This window comes from Pseudophryne corroboree, chromosome 4 (genome assembly GCF_028390025.1).
Source record: "Pseudophryne corroboree isolate aPseCor3 chromosome 4, aPseCor3.hap2, whole genome shotgun sequence".
NCBI lineage: Eukaryota > Metazoa > Chordata > Amphibia > Anura > Myobatrachidae > Pseudophryne > Pseudophryne corroboree.
Genome location: NC_086447.1, coordinates 937,393,093 through 937,405,537, shown reverse-complemented (window position 1 = coordinate 937,405,537; position 12,445 = coordinate 937,393,093). Strand labels below are relative to the sequence as shown.

Below are 12,445 nucleotides of genomic sequence, written 5' to 3'. Positions count from 1 at the left end.
CTGACTATGACGGTATAAAGAATGAAAAAAAAACCACGGTTAGGTGGTATATATTGTAATACAATTATGGATGGACGGACTGCCTGCCGAGTTCCGACACAGAGGTAGCCACAGCCGTGAACTACCGCACTGTACACTGGTTGATAAAGAGATAGTAGTATACTCGTAACAACTAGTATGACTGACTATGACGGTATAAAGAATGAAAAAAAAACCACGGTTAGGTGGTATATATTATAATACAATTATGGATGGACGGACTGCCTGCCGAGTGCCGACACAGAGGTAGCCACAGCCGTGAACTACCGCACTGTACACTGGTTGATAAAGAGATAGTAGTATACTCGTAACAACTAGTATGACTGACTATGACGGTATAAAGAATGAAAAAAAAACCACGGTTAGGTGGTATATATTATAATACAATTATGGATGGACGGACTGCCTGCCGACTGCCGACACAGAGGTAGCCACAGCCGTGAACTACCGCACTGTACACTGGTTGATAAAGAGATAGTAGTATACTCGTAACAACTAGTATGACACTATGACGGTATAAAGAATGAAAAAAAAACCACGGTTAGGTGGTATATATTATAATACAATTATGGATGGACGGACTGCCTGCCGACTGCCGACACAGAGGTAGCCACAGCCGTGAACTACCGCACTGTACACTGGTTGATAAAGAGATAGTAGTATACTCGTAACAACTAGTATGACACTATGACGGTATAAAGAATGAAAAAAAAACCACGGTTAGGTGGTATATATTATAATAATACAATTATGGATGGACGGACTGCCTGCCGACTGCCGACACAGAGGTAGCCACAGCCGTGAACTACCGCACTGTACACTGGTTGATAAAGAGATAGTAGTATACTCGTAACAACTAGTATGACTATGACGACGGTATAAAGAAAGAAAAAAAAATACCACGGTTAGGTGGTATATAATTATACAATTATGGATGGACGGACTGCCTGCCGAGTGCCGACTGCCGACACAGAGGTAGCCACAGCCGTGAACTACCGCACTGTACTGTGTCTGCTGCTAATATAGACTGGTTGATAAAGAGATAGTATACAACAATATACTACTATACTGGTGGTCAGGCACTGGTCACCACTAGTCACACTGGCAGTGGCACTCCTGCAGCAAAAGTGTGCACTGTTTAATTTTAAATTAATATAATATTATGTACTCCTGGCTCCTGCTATAACAACCTGCAGTGCTCCCCAGTCTCCCCCACAATTATTATAAGCTTTTATACATTGATGTGCAGCACACTGGGCTGAGCTGAGTGCACACAGACTGAGTCACACTGTGTGACTGCTGTGTATCGTTTTTTTCAGGCAGAGAACGGATATAGCAGAGAACGGATATATTAAATAAAAGTTAACTTAACAACAACTGCACTGGTCACTGTGGTAAACTCTGTCTGCACAATCTCTCTCTCTCTCTCTTCTAATCTATTCTAATGGAGAGGACGCCAGCCACGTCCTCTCCCTATCAATCTCAATGCACGTGTGAAAATGGCGGCGACGCGCGGCTCCTTATATAGAATCCGAGTCTCGCGAGAATCCGACAGCGTCATGATGACGTTCGGGCGCGCTCGGGTTAACCGAGCAAGGCGGGAAGATCCGAGTCGCTCGGACCCGTGAAAAAAAAAGTGAAGTTCGTGCGGGTTCGGATTCAAAGAAACCGAACCCGCTCATCTCTAATATTTACTCCATCTGCTACAAGTCGCGTTGCACATGACGCGAGTGCCGTGTGACTCTGTAGCGACAAGCCTCTTTTTTTTTTTTTTCCCCGTGAAAATGTGTCTCAGACGTAAAGTAATGTAATAGGATGCACAAGCAGCTCCTGCTGATTGAAATGATATGCAGCATGTCTATATTCTGTGTGCGACTGCGGCTGTATTTGCATACCAAATGCTGTGCTGCAGTGTTCTCATGGAAAACATTGTAACGTGGCATTTGGGATGCAGATATAAAATTATTTAGGACCGCTTATAATAGTCACAAAACTGAATTTGTTTTGATGCACTGTGTATAATCTCCAGAGAGCAGTTATATACTGACGGGCGCATGTAGATATTATACAGAGACTCTACTGCGTCATAACTGGGAAATGCTTTGATGCCTGACCCATGACTTCTGCACTTTACTACAATAGCATCCTAGATGGCGCTGCAGCATTACAGACACTATGACCTAGAAAACAAAAATAAATGACGGGTCCTCAGAGTGAAAAGATTTTCCGCAGCATCGATGTGCCTCCTGTAGCCAGTTCAGTAGTCAGCCCGGGGGCATAAGGCGTACTCCGATGGCCTTGGGAACGGACACTTCCAGTGTAGTCACTGCGTACTCTAATTAACCCCCAATCCTAGCACTGTAGCCGCAGCAGAGTGAATGTGAATGTGAATCCTGAGCGCAGCGATGCTATAGTGATACTTTCCCTTTACACCTCCGATGTATGCTGCATTGTTACTGTATCGCCATAGCAGATCCCGGCCAGGGCGCTCTGCGGTCAGCCCACCACCGCCTATAGAGGAATAGTATACCTGCCCTGGCTGATTCCACCTGAATGTACACGTTGCAATGACATCACCCTGTCTCCAGTATCGCTGCCAGCCTGCTGCTGCTTCCTGACACATGCACCCTGCTCCGCTGCTGTGCAGCTGATGCCCTGTCCCTGCTTATATCTCTCTTATTGACAATGAGCGTTGTTGCCAAACGCCAGGGACCATAGTCACATCTGTTTCCTTCCTGAGCTTGTCTGGCTCTGCCGGGAAACACGTCTTGTCCAGAGGGCAGCTTTAACTAAGCTTAATCCTCTCAAAGTCTTCTCTTTCCAAATGCATAAAGTGGGGCGTCAGATTCCTGTTGTCTTTCTCTTAGGAAAAGATGATTTCATGTGACACTGTTTACTCTCGTCCCTGTCGCCGTCCAGTCTTACGCCAAGTTTCCAGGCAAGGTGTGCGTCGGCGTGCCATCCCGTTACCCATCACTCAGGGTGTTGCCCTCCGCCTCTCTGCTCCCAGACGCGGCTGTGCTGCAGAATAAACGGAGGCCTCATCTCTGTAACTGGAAACCCATGGAACCCTGCACAGTCTTTATAGAGCCGCGCTGTCCTATTTACATATCGGTAACAGTATCCTGGGCGCACGATAATAATAAGTGAAAAAGGAAGGTCCCCCAAAAATAGCTTGGGGGGCTCCATCAGTCCCGTGGGCCGCCTCGGTGTAGACGATCACTGGTAAAGCACCCAGTCCTGTCCTCGTTACATCACAGGCGTGGATCAGACCACAAGGGGCCTGTGGGTCGGACATGGCCACACGTGCAGCAGTAGTGGTGCCGCTATACGTATATTATCAGCAGCGGTTTAGGTGATGGTGGAAGTTACCCGCAACTTGTGTACAATGCGAAAGTGGGAGCTGGGCCCATCCTGAACGGATGATAAAATAATATATTTAAAAAAATATGTATATATACCGCCCCCCTCCATTGTATACAGCCGGACGTCTGTGTGACCTGACTCTCTGCAGTGTCATGTACAGTCTATATTTTCAGTGTGTGTAAAATAAAGGGGGGCGGGGGGGCCAAATCCTTGGCGTTGGATGAAAGACAAATGATTCGTTTATGGTAAAGGAACAAGAATGCCTTTCAGACATACATTGATTTTAAATTAAAAAGTAACTGCTTTGTTTTACATGAGGGGTGACTCCAGTAACAGAGTGGTCCTTACTTAATGTTATTACAAGCGGCCGCAGGAGTTCTGTGCCTCAGACGGGCCTGAGTGCTATAATCTGACTGATCGATAATCTAGATATCTCAATGCAGCCTAGCAGATAATCAATTCCTGGTAGAATTACTCAGGCGCGGCGAGCTGCGGCTCTTGTAATGCAGGTCCTGGAGTTCAATTGGCTGACTTTATTAATTTCTATTGTTTTATCCTTCTCGCGTGTTTGCGTGGCGTGGTGAATGATGATGCATGCCGTGACAGGCGGACGTAAAAACCAAAGCTAGAGAGAAGCAAGCGTCCACGCTAAAAGGCCTCATTAACATAATGCATGTTATATCCTATAGTAACCAATCAGGTAATGGCTATATTAGTCTGGTGTCTGATTGGGAGTAACATCAGCCGTCATTACTCTGCGCTGATGAAATGAGCCTCAGTGCTGTTCAGGCAAAAACGCATCTCTCAGCCTCTAGCACCGCTAGGTACCTTCCTAATTAGTCCAGCAACCAATCACAGTGACATTGGCGGGGATCGCCAGGCGCAGGATCAGGGGAAGATTGTAAGCGCAAACCAATGGGAAGTCACCGTACCCCCCTCGGCAGGCGATTATGCACTTATCTCTGTAATGGTGCAGTCTTCAGGACCCTGCTGCCGCCCAAGAGGAAGTGCACATGGCAGGGGTTTCAGCTGGTTATGATGTGCCCCAGCTACAGGGCAGTAGAGGTTGCCAGGTCTAGGTAACGTGTATTCCTGCCAGTGCCATAACGGGACCACGCAGCGGGCCGGATGACCCCACAGGCCGCCGTGTGGCAGTGACACTGTGGAAGTCTGTGTGCGCAGAATTAAATAAGAAATAAAATGGCTATTAAAATAATTTGGTGTCCTTTAAACAATTACCATTTCTCTGTGAGACCCGGGGTGAAGGGCGAGTGATAGGAACCCTGCCTGTGCCAGCCATTTCCAGACTAACGGAACATCATTAAGAAAGAGATCAGACGCTTAGCTCACAGAATGTATAATATGGCCAGCCAGTATCTGGGGAAAGTTCTGCTTTTATTGCCAAACCTTTTCTTCTTCTTTAATTAGGTCAATTGTGTATCTTCTTCTTAATTGAATGATAAAGCCAACAGTATTACCTCATGTATCTGTGGTATGTAGGAACCAGTCAGATGGCAGACTCCCAGTGACAATCAGGTTACGGATTTCTACCTTTTCGGGCATAGCCTAATGTGAGAAAATGATTTCTTCATTTCACAATTTAACGTGTCAAGTAAGCTCGCACGTTATACCCATAACCAGCGCCCGCATATTGTATCGTTTATTGTCCCCAAATTATATTTTACTCTCATTGCCACAATATTTTACCACCGATACCCCCCACCCCACCAATCTTAAATGGAAATTATTCAGAGCTAATTCCACCAAAGTCAGTTGTTTCTAATACACAAAAAGAACATTTATAATGTGCACTGACTGAGGACTCAGATCCACACGCACAGCAGACTTGGTGGTGCTACCTCTGGGCATATGCATCAGCTCCGCTCTGTCCCTTACACCGCATGATGCGGCGGCAGTTCTAGTAATTATATTATATACCGTTGCTATTATCATAATTTGAGCCACTTTCCAAGAGGAGGACTATTTCGGTGCAACCAGAACCCCCCCCTTCCTGCGTTTGCCTATGGGACCCCGCCATGACACCCCTGCCATCTAAATGCCGTGCCGGAGAAGCCCTGGCTCCAGTATAGCAAGAGAACCATCCGGCACACCGGTCTGAGCTCTCGTCTGCAGCCTACAGTATGTTATATTCCCACGGACATGGTCTATTCTCACAGCAACTCTGAGACGGATTGTTAACGCCTTGCTAATCCGCTATCGCTGCAAACAGAAAATGTGAACGTTGCGCTATTTATCTTTATGTCTACGTCAGAAACGGCGTGACTTTGCCGTCTGTGGGACAGCACAAGCCCAGCAATCTTATTGCATCCTAAATTGAAAAAAGGTGATGGAATATAAGGGGCTTATAGCAATTAGCCATAATTGTGTTTTATATTGCTTACCATAGAAAATAATTTTCTTTTGCATATTACCTTTAAAAGAAATGGCTACTGGCGTTGCTGTAATAAACGCCCATCTGACAGTAAGGCATTAGTAGCCGATTGATAAGTTAGGAACAGTGCTGTGGTCTCCGGCGACCGTTAATCTCGCCCATTTACCTGTCACAGGCCTCACTGTCTGATTCTTACATCGAGGTAGGAAGATTGCCAGATCTTAAAATTAAAAAGCATTCCTTTTATATTATTCATTCCAGTAACAATTTATGGCGGTGGGTTTATATGCTCAGCGCTTGTCAACAAACATAATTATGTTTCGATATAAAGAAGATTGGTGGCTGTATTATGCGGCCCATCTTCCCGCGATGCGGCTGATTTAAACCCAGATTATATAAAACATATACTTCGCTGACATTTCTTTCCTCCTCTTCTTTGTTAACAATTTTGTTTGTTTGTTAATTATTTTCAGACAAACGAGTGTCCATTTAGGATCCTTGTTTATGGGGGACATCAAAAGGAGGAGAAAAGCGGCTCCGCTCCCAGGACCCACTGCGGCAGGTAAGAATGGGGCAACGTATGCTTTATGTAGACTGCGGTGTGCTTTATTGTTTGTGTGTGTGTGTGTGTATATATGTGTGTGTATGTGTGTGTGTATATATATATATATATATATATAGAGAGAGATATAGATATATATACACACACTCCCCTCCCCGCAGGTTACTGCTAGACCCCCATACTTACCGTTGTCAGTACTTAGACCCATTGGGATCCTGTTGCCGGTATTGTGAGCGTCGAGATTTTGTCCATCAGAATGCTGACTTATGCATCCTAATCTGGCATGGAAGTAATCAGAAGTTGCTCGCTGAACGCTGCTGAGTGCTGGCATATTCTTACTAAAAGCTGTCTCCGGGTCTGGTTCAGTTAGCCCTGAACTTCTGTCAACTTCTTCATATACTAATATTACTTCAGGAAAAGGTGCGAGCAAAATCAGGGGTTTCCAGCTGCAAACTGCAGACAACTTACCTCTGTGACACTGTATACAGAAGTGTCCTCATACATCTTGCCTCAATACACCACACAGCTGGAGGTGCCTGGCATGAGTGAGCTGACCGGTCCCGTGCAGCTTTGTTTGTGCCGGGCATCATCTTTTTTTTTTTTTAAATGCATCTCATTTGGATAGCTATGTGAATAGGACGCACACGCTGATTCTGTTGATTAAAATGATACGCGGCATGCCTATATTCTGTGTATGACTGTGGCTGTATCTGCATATGGAATGCTACGTTACAGTGTCAGTAATAGGATCTGCAGCATGCCTATATTCTGTGTATGACTGCGGCTGTATCTGCATATGGAATGCTACGTTACAGTGTCAGTAATATGATATGTGGCATGCCTATATTCTGTGTGTGACTGCTGCTGTATCTGCATATGGAATGCTATGTTACAGTGTCAGTAATAGGATGTGCGGCATGCCTATATTCTGTGTGTGACTGCAGCTATATCTGCATACGGAATACTATGTTACATGTCAGTAATAGGATCTGCAGCATGCCTATATTCTGTGTGTGACTGCAGCTGTATCTGCATACGGAATGCTACGTTACAGTGTCAGTAATATGATATGTGGCATGCCTATATTCTGTGTGTGACTGCGGCTGTATCTGCATACAGAATGCTATGTTACAGTGTCAGTAATAGGATCTGCAGCATGCCTATATTCTGTGTGTGACTGCGGCTGTATCTGCATATGGAATACTATGTTACATGTCAGTAATAGGATCTGCAGCATGCCTATATTCTGTGTGTGACTGCGGCTGTATCTGCATATGTAATGCTACGTTACACTGTCAGTAATATGATATGTGGCATGCCTATATTCTGTGTATGACTGCAGCTGTATCTGCATACGGAATGCTACGTTACAGTGTCAGTAATATGATATGTGGCATGCCTATATTCTGTGTGTGACTGTGGCTGTATCTGCATATGGAATGCTACGTTACAGTGTCAGTAATAGGATATGCAGCATGCCTATGTTCTGTGTGTGACTGCGGCTGTATCTGCATATGGAATGCTACGTTACAGTGTCAGTAATAGGATATGCAGCATGCCTATATTCTGTGTGTGACTGCGGCTGTATCTGCATACGGAATGCTACGTTACAGTGTCAGTAATATGATATGTGGCATGCCTATATTCTGTGTGTGACTGCGGCTGTATCTGCATACGGAATGCTACGTTACAGTGTCAGTAATAGGATATGCAGCATGCCTATATTCTGTGTGTGACTGCAGCTGTATCTGCATATGGAATGCTACGTTACAGTGTCAGTAATAGGATCTGCAGCATACCTATATTCTGTGTGTGACTGCGGCTGTATCTGCATACAGAATGCTATGTTACAGTGTCAGTAATAGGATATGCAGCATGCCTATATTCTGTGTGTGACTGCTGCTGTATCTGCATATGGAATGCTATGTTACAGTGTCAGTAATAGGATGTGCGGCATGCCTATATTCTGTGTGTGACTGTGGCTGTATCTGCATACGGAATGCTATGTTACACTGTCAGTAATAGGATATGCGGCATGCCTATATTCTGTGTGTGACTGCGGCTGTATCTGCATACAGAATGCTACGTTACAGTGTCAGTAATAGGATATGCGGCATGCCTATATTCTGTGTGTGACTGCGGCTGTATCTGCATACGTAATACTATGTTACATGTCAGTAATAGGATCTGCAGCATGCCTATATTCTGTGTATGACGACGGCTGTATCTGCATACAGAATGCTACGTTACAGAATCAGTAATAGGATATGCGGCATGCCTATATTCTGTGTGTGACTGTGGCTGTATCTGCATACGGAATACTATGTTACATGTCAGTAATAGGATCTGCAGCATGCCTATATTCTGTGTATGACGACGGCTGTATCTGCATACAGAATGCTACGTTACAGAATCAGTAATAGGATATACAGCAAGCCTATATTCTGTGTGTGACTGCTGCTGTATCTGCATATGGAATGCTACGTTACAGTGTCAGTAATATGATCTGCAGCATGCCTATATTCTGTGTGTGACTGCGGCTGTATCTGCATACAGAATGCTATGTTACACTGTCAGTAATAGGATATGCAGCATGCCTATATTCTGTGTGTGACGGCTGCTGTATCTGCATACAGAATGCTGCATTACACTGTCAGTAATAGGATATGTGGCATGCCTATATTCTGTGTGTGACTGCAGCTGTACAGTATCTGTATACGGAATGCTACGTTACAGTGTCAGTAATAGGATATGCGGCATGCCTATATACTGTGTGTGACGGCTGCTGTACAGTATCTGCATATGAAATGTAGCGTAGCATCCCATATGCAGATACATCCGCAGACGCACACAGGATATAGGCATTACGCATATCAAAAAGCTGCTTGTGCGTCCTATTCGTACCATTTTGTGAATAAACAATTTGCACGTAATGACGCTCGGCTCTACGAAGTCACGGTGTGGCATGACTAGGAGAGCTGTATAATGTGCAGGTAGGCTCGGTGTAAGTGGACACATCTGTAGGTTGTTCTATCTAACAGACCTGTGGGTTACATAAAACGGTCTCCCCTCTGTCATACATGGGTGACCCCACATTTATAGGTGTAAGTGTGGCATGATGGGCACCTACCTTCCACTCATGCTGCAGGGTGATATTCTCTGGCGATCTAGTGCGTCCCATAATGCGGTCTCCCCTCTATCATACATGGCTGGTCACTTGGATGCTGTGGTCATTGTGGGGGTGATAGGGCATGCAGTGTCCCCCCCAGTATAAGGAAAATGTACGTTTTCCGTAGCGCAGTGTAACATTGTTCAGTGATAACACAATTAGTACTAAGGGGACCCATCATTTGATCCCTTTTAAAGAGGGGACTCCCCCTTTTCAACTGAGGATTCCCCCATCTAGGTTCCAGGGTTGGGGAGATAGAGGGACTTTAAAGTTGTGTGTTTTTTTTTCATTATTCACTTTAAATTGACCTGGACGGGCGAGGTGTTGTAGTCACTGGTTGGGGGTCGGCGTGGGCTGGTAACACATTTACTCCCTTTGTTGACTGACCAGGTTTCAGTGTTGGTTTTATTTTGCACGTTTCGTGGTGTTACTGTAGTGAGCGGCGCAGAGCGTCAGGCCTTCCCTCCATCTTGCCACCCCAGAGGCTGCTTCCAAGCCACGTCCCTCCTGACTCCTAATTCACTGCCATGCTACTGTGATACTTATGATAATTAAATATATGACTTAATTAGAAAGCAGAAGTGTCTGGCCCAGTTTTGTGTTTCATCTCTGCACTATCTACCCCTTCCACACCCCTGCTCCTTCATCTTCTCCTTATTAAATGTGCTCCCAAACCAGGACACAGGGGTGGATAATCTGCAGCCGACCCTTTGGGAACAGAGCAAGATGCTTTTAAGTGTAACTTCCATTAAATGGGATTGAAAAACGAGACGGAGAGAGCGTTAATTGCAGAAATGTTACAGCTTCGGTATCTCTTATTACACTGGGACCAAACCTCAGCGAGCGATCTGTGATCATTGCATATGCCAGGAATTTACCATCAGAAGTGAGCTATATACAGTATATGTGGGGGTCATTCAGACCTGATCACACGCTAGGGTTTTCGCTGCGATCAGGTCAGAACTGCGCATGCGTATGCACTGCAATGTGCACGCACGTCGTACGGGTACAAAGTGGATTGTTGCTGTGCGATGGGTTTTACGAAGAATCCATTCGCACAGCCGATTGCAAGGAGATTGACAGGAAGATGGCGTTTGTGGGTGGCAACTGACCGTTTTCTGGGAGTGGTTGGAAAAACGCATGTGTGTCCAAGCGTTTGCAGGGCGGGTGTCTGACGTCAATTCCGAGCCCGGACAGGCTGATGTGATCGCAGCGGCTGAGTAAGTCCAGAACTACTGAGAAACTGCAAAAAACGTTTCCGTCCCGCTTGGCTGCACATGCATTCTCACACTTGCAAAGCGAAAATACACTCCCCTATAGGCGGCGACTATCTGATCGCAGCGCTGCAAAAAAATAGCGAGCGATCAGGTTGGAATTAGGCCCTATATACAGTACTGTGCAATAGTTTTAGGCAGGTGTGGAGAAAAGTGCTGCAAAGTAAAGAATGTTTTCAAAAATAGAAGTGTTAATAGTTTATTTTTATCAATTAACAAAATGCATCGTGAATGAACAGGAGAGAAATCTGAATGAAATCAATATTTCGTGTGACCGCCCTTTGCCTTCAAAACAGCATTAATTCTTCTAGGTACACTTGCACGCAGTTTTTAAAGGAACTGGGCAGGCAGGTTGTTCCAAACATCTTGGAGAACTAACCACAGATATTCTGTTGCTGTGGCTTGCTTAGATCCTTCTGTCTCTTCATGCATTCCCAGACAGACTTGATGATGAGATCAGGACTCCTTGTTCTTCTTTATGCTGAATATAGTTCTTAATAACATTGGCTGTATGTTTTTGGTGTAATTGTTCTGCTGCAGGATAACTTGGACGCCTCCCTGACGGTACTGCATGATGGATAAGTACCTGCCTGTATTTCTCTTCATTGAGGACACCATTAATACTGACCAAATCCCCAACTTCATTTGCTGAAATGCAGCCCCAAACTTGCAAGGTACCTCCACCACGCGTCACTGTTGCCTGCAGACACTCATTATTGTACCTACATCCACAGAATATCTGTGGTTAGTTCTCCAAGATGTTTGGAACAACCTCCCTGCCGAGTTCCTTCAAAAACTGTGTGCAAGTGTACCTAGAAGAATTTGTGCTGTTTTGACAGCAAAGGTGGTCACACCAAATAGTAATTTGATTTGATACCAGTTATAGAGATACTTATGAGTGTGTTTGCCAGGCTTTGCCTTGTTGCGGAGATCAGTATACGGAATCCATGCTGTCTGGTGGTTCGGACTTCATTGAGTTTCTGTATTTGTAGTCTGCATTGAAACTGAATTACAGCTGATTCTGGAGGAAAAAGCTGCTTTGTCTGATCAGATACCACAAAATAATCCTTTTCAGGACTTTAAATACAGTTATCCAAGTGAAATGATGGAGTTGGGGAATTTCCTGACACCTGTATGCTATCCTGTGAGATAATGACACCGTTCCTACTTTTCCACGCAAAACTCTCCATTTAGCCACAAATAACAATGTCCTATTAAGACGCTGTAGCCTCGGTGTAGGAGCGGATTTAATACTCCCCTTACCTTGATGCTAAATTCTGGCTGTCACAGCTGTGTAATAGAGGTTTAAGGTCTCTAATTCTGGCGTTGTGTTTAAAACACTGAGCTGGAAGCGTCTGAATGAATCACTGGCGTTTGTCCTTTGCGCGTTGTGTTTACAGCGCAGTTTCCAGTATAAATGAAACAAAGTGTCCCTAGCTGAAAATGATAAGGGTGTTATGTGTAGTGACGGGTACAAGGTCACAGCCCAAATTATTTATACACAGCAGAAACGCCCAGGTAACGTTCTCTGCCCTTTTGCCTGCAGGAGGAATGCAATGCTTTTATTTCTGCAGAATATGGGAGATCTGTAACCCTTCCCTGCTCAGCGCTGTCTTGTGCTTTGCGTTGGGCAACAATATATA

General features: G+C 44.9%; 1 protein-coding gene across 3 annotated transcripts in view; it reads left to right on the top strand.

Annotated features, from left to right (window-relative positions):
• Positions 1 to 12,445, top strand: part of GPATCH2 (G-patch domain containing 2) — a 291,695-nt gene that overhangs the window by 266,764 nt on the left and 12,486 nt on the right. For 2 of the 3 annotated variants that reach the window (XM_063919113.1, XM_063919114.1), the window contains exon 9: positions 6,271 to 6,359. The exons of the other annotated variant lie outside the window; for it this stretch is intronic. In XM_063919113.1, the coding sequence (XP_063775183.1) occupies positions 6,271 to 6,359 (89 nt within the window). The remainder of the gene's footprint in view (positions 1 to 6,270; positions 6,360 to 12,445) is intronic. 3 annotated transcript variants of the gene reach the window in all.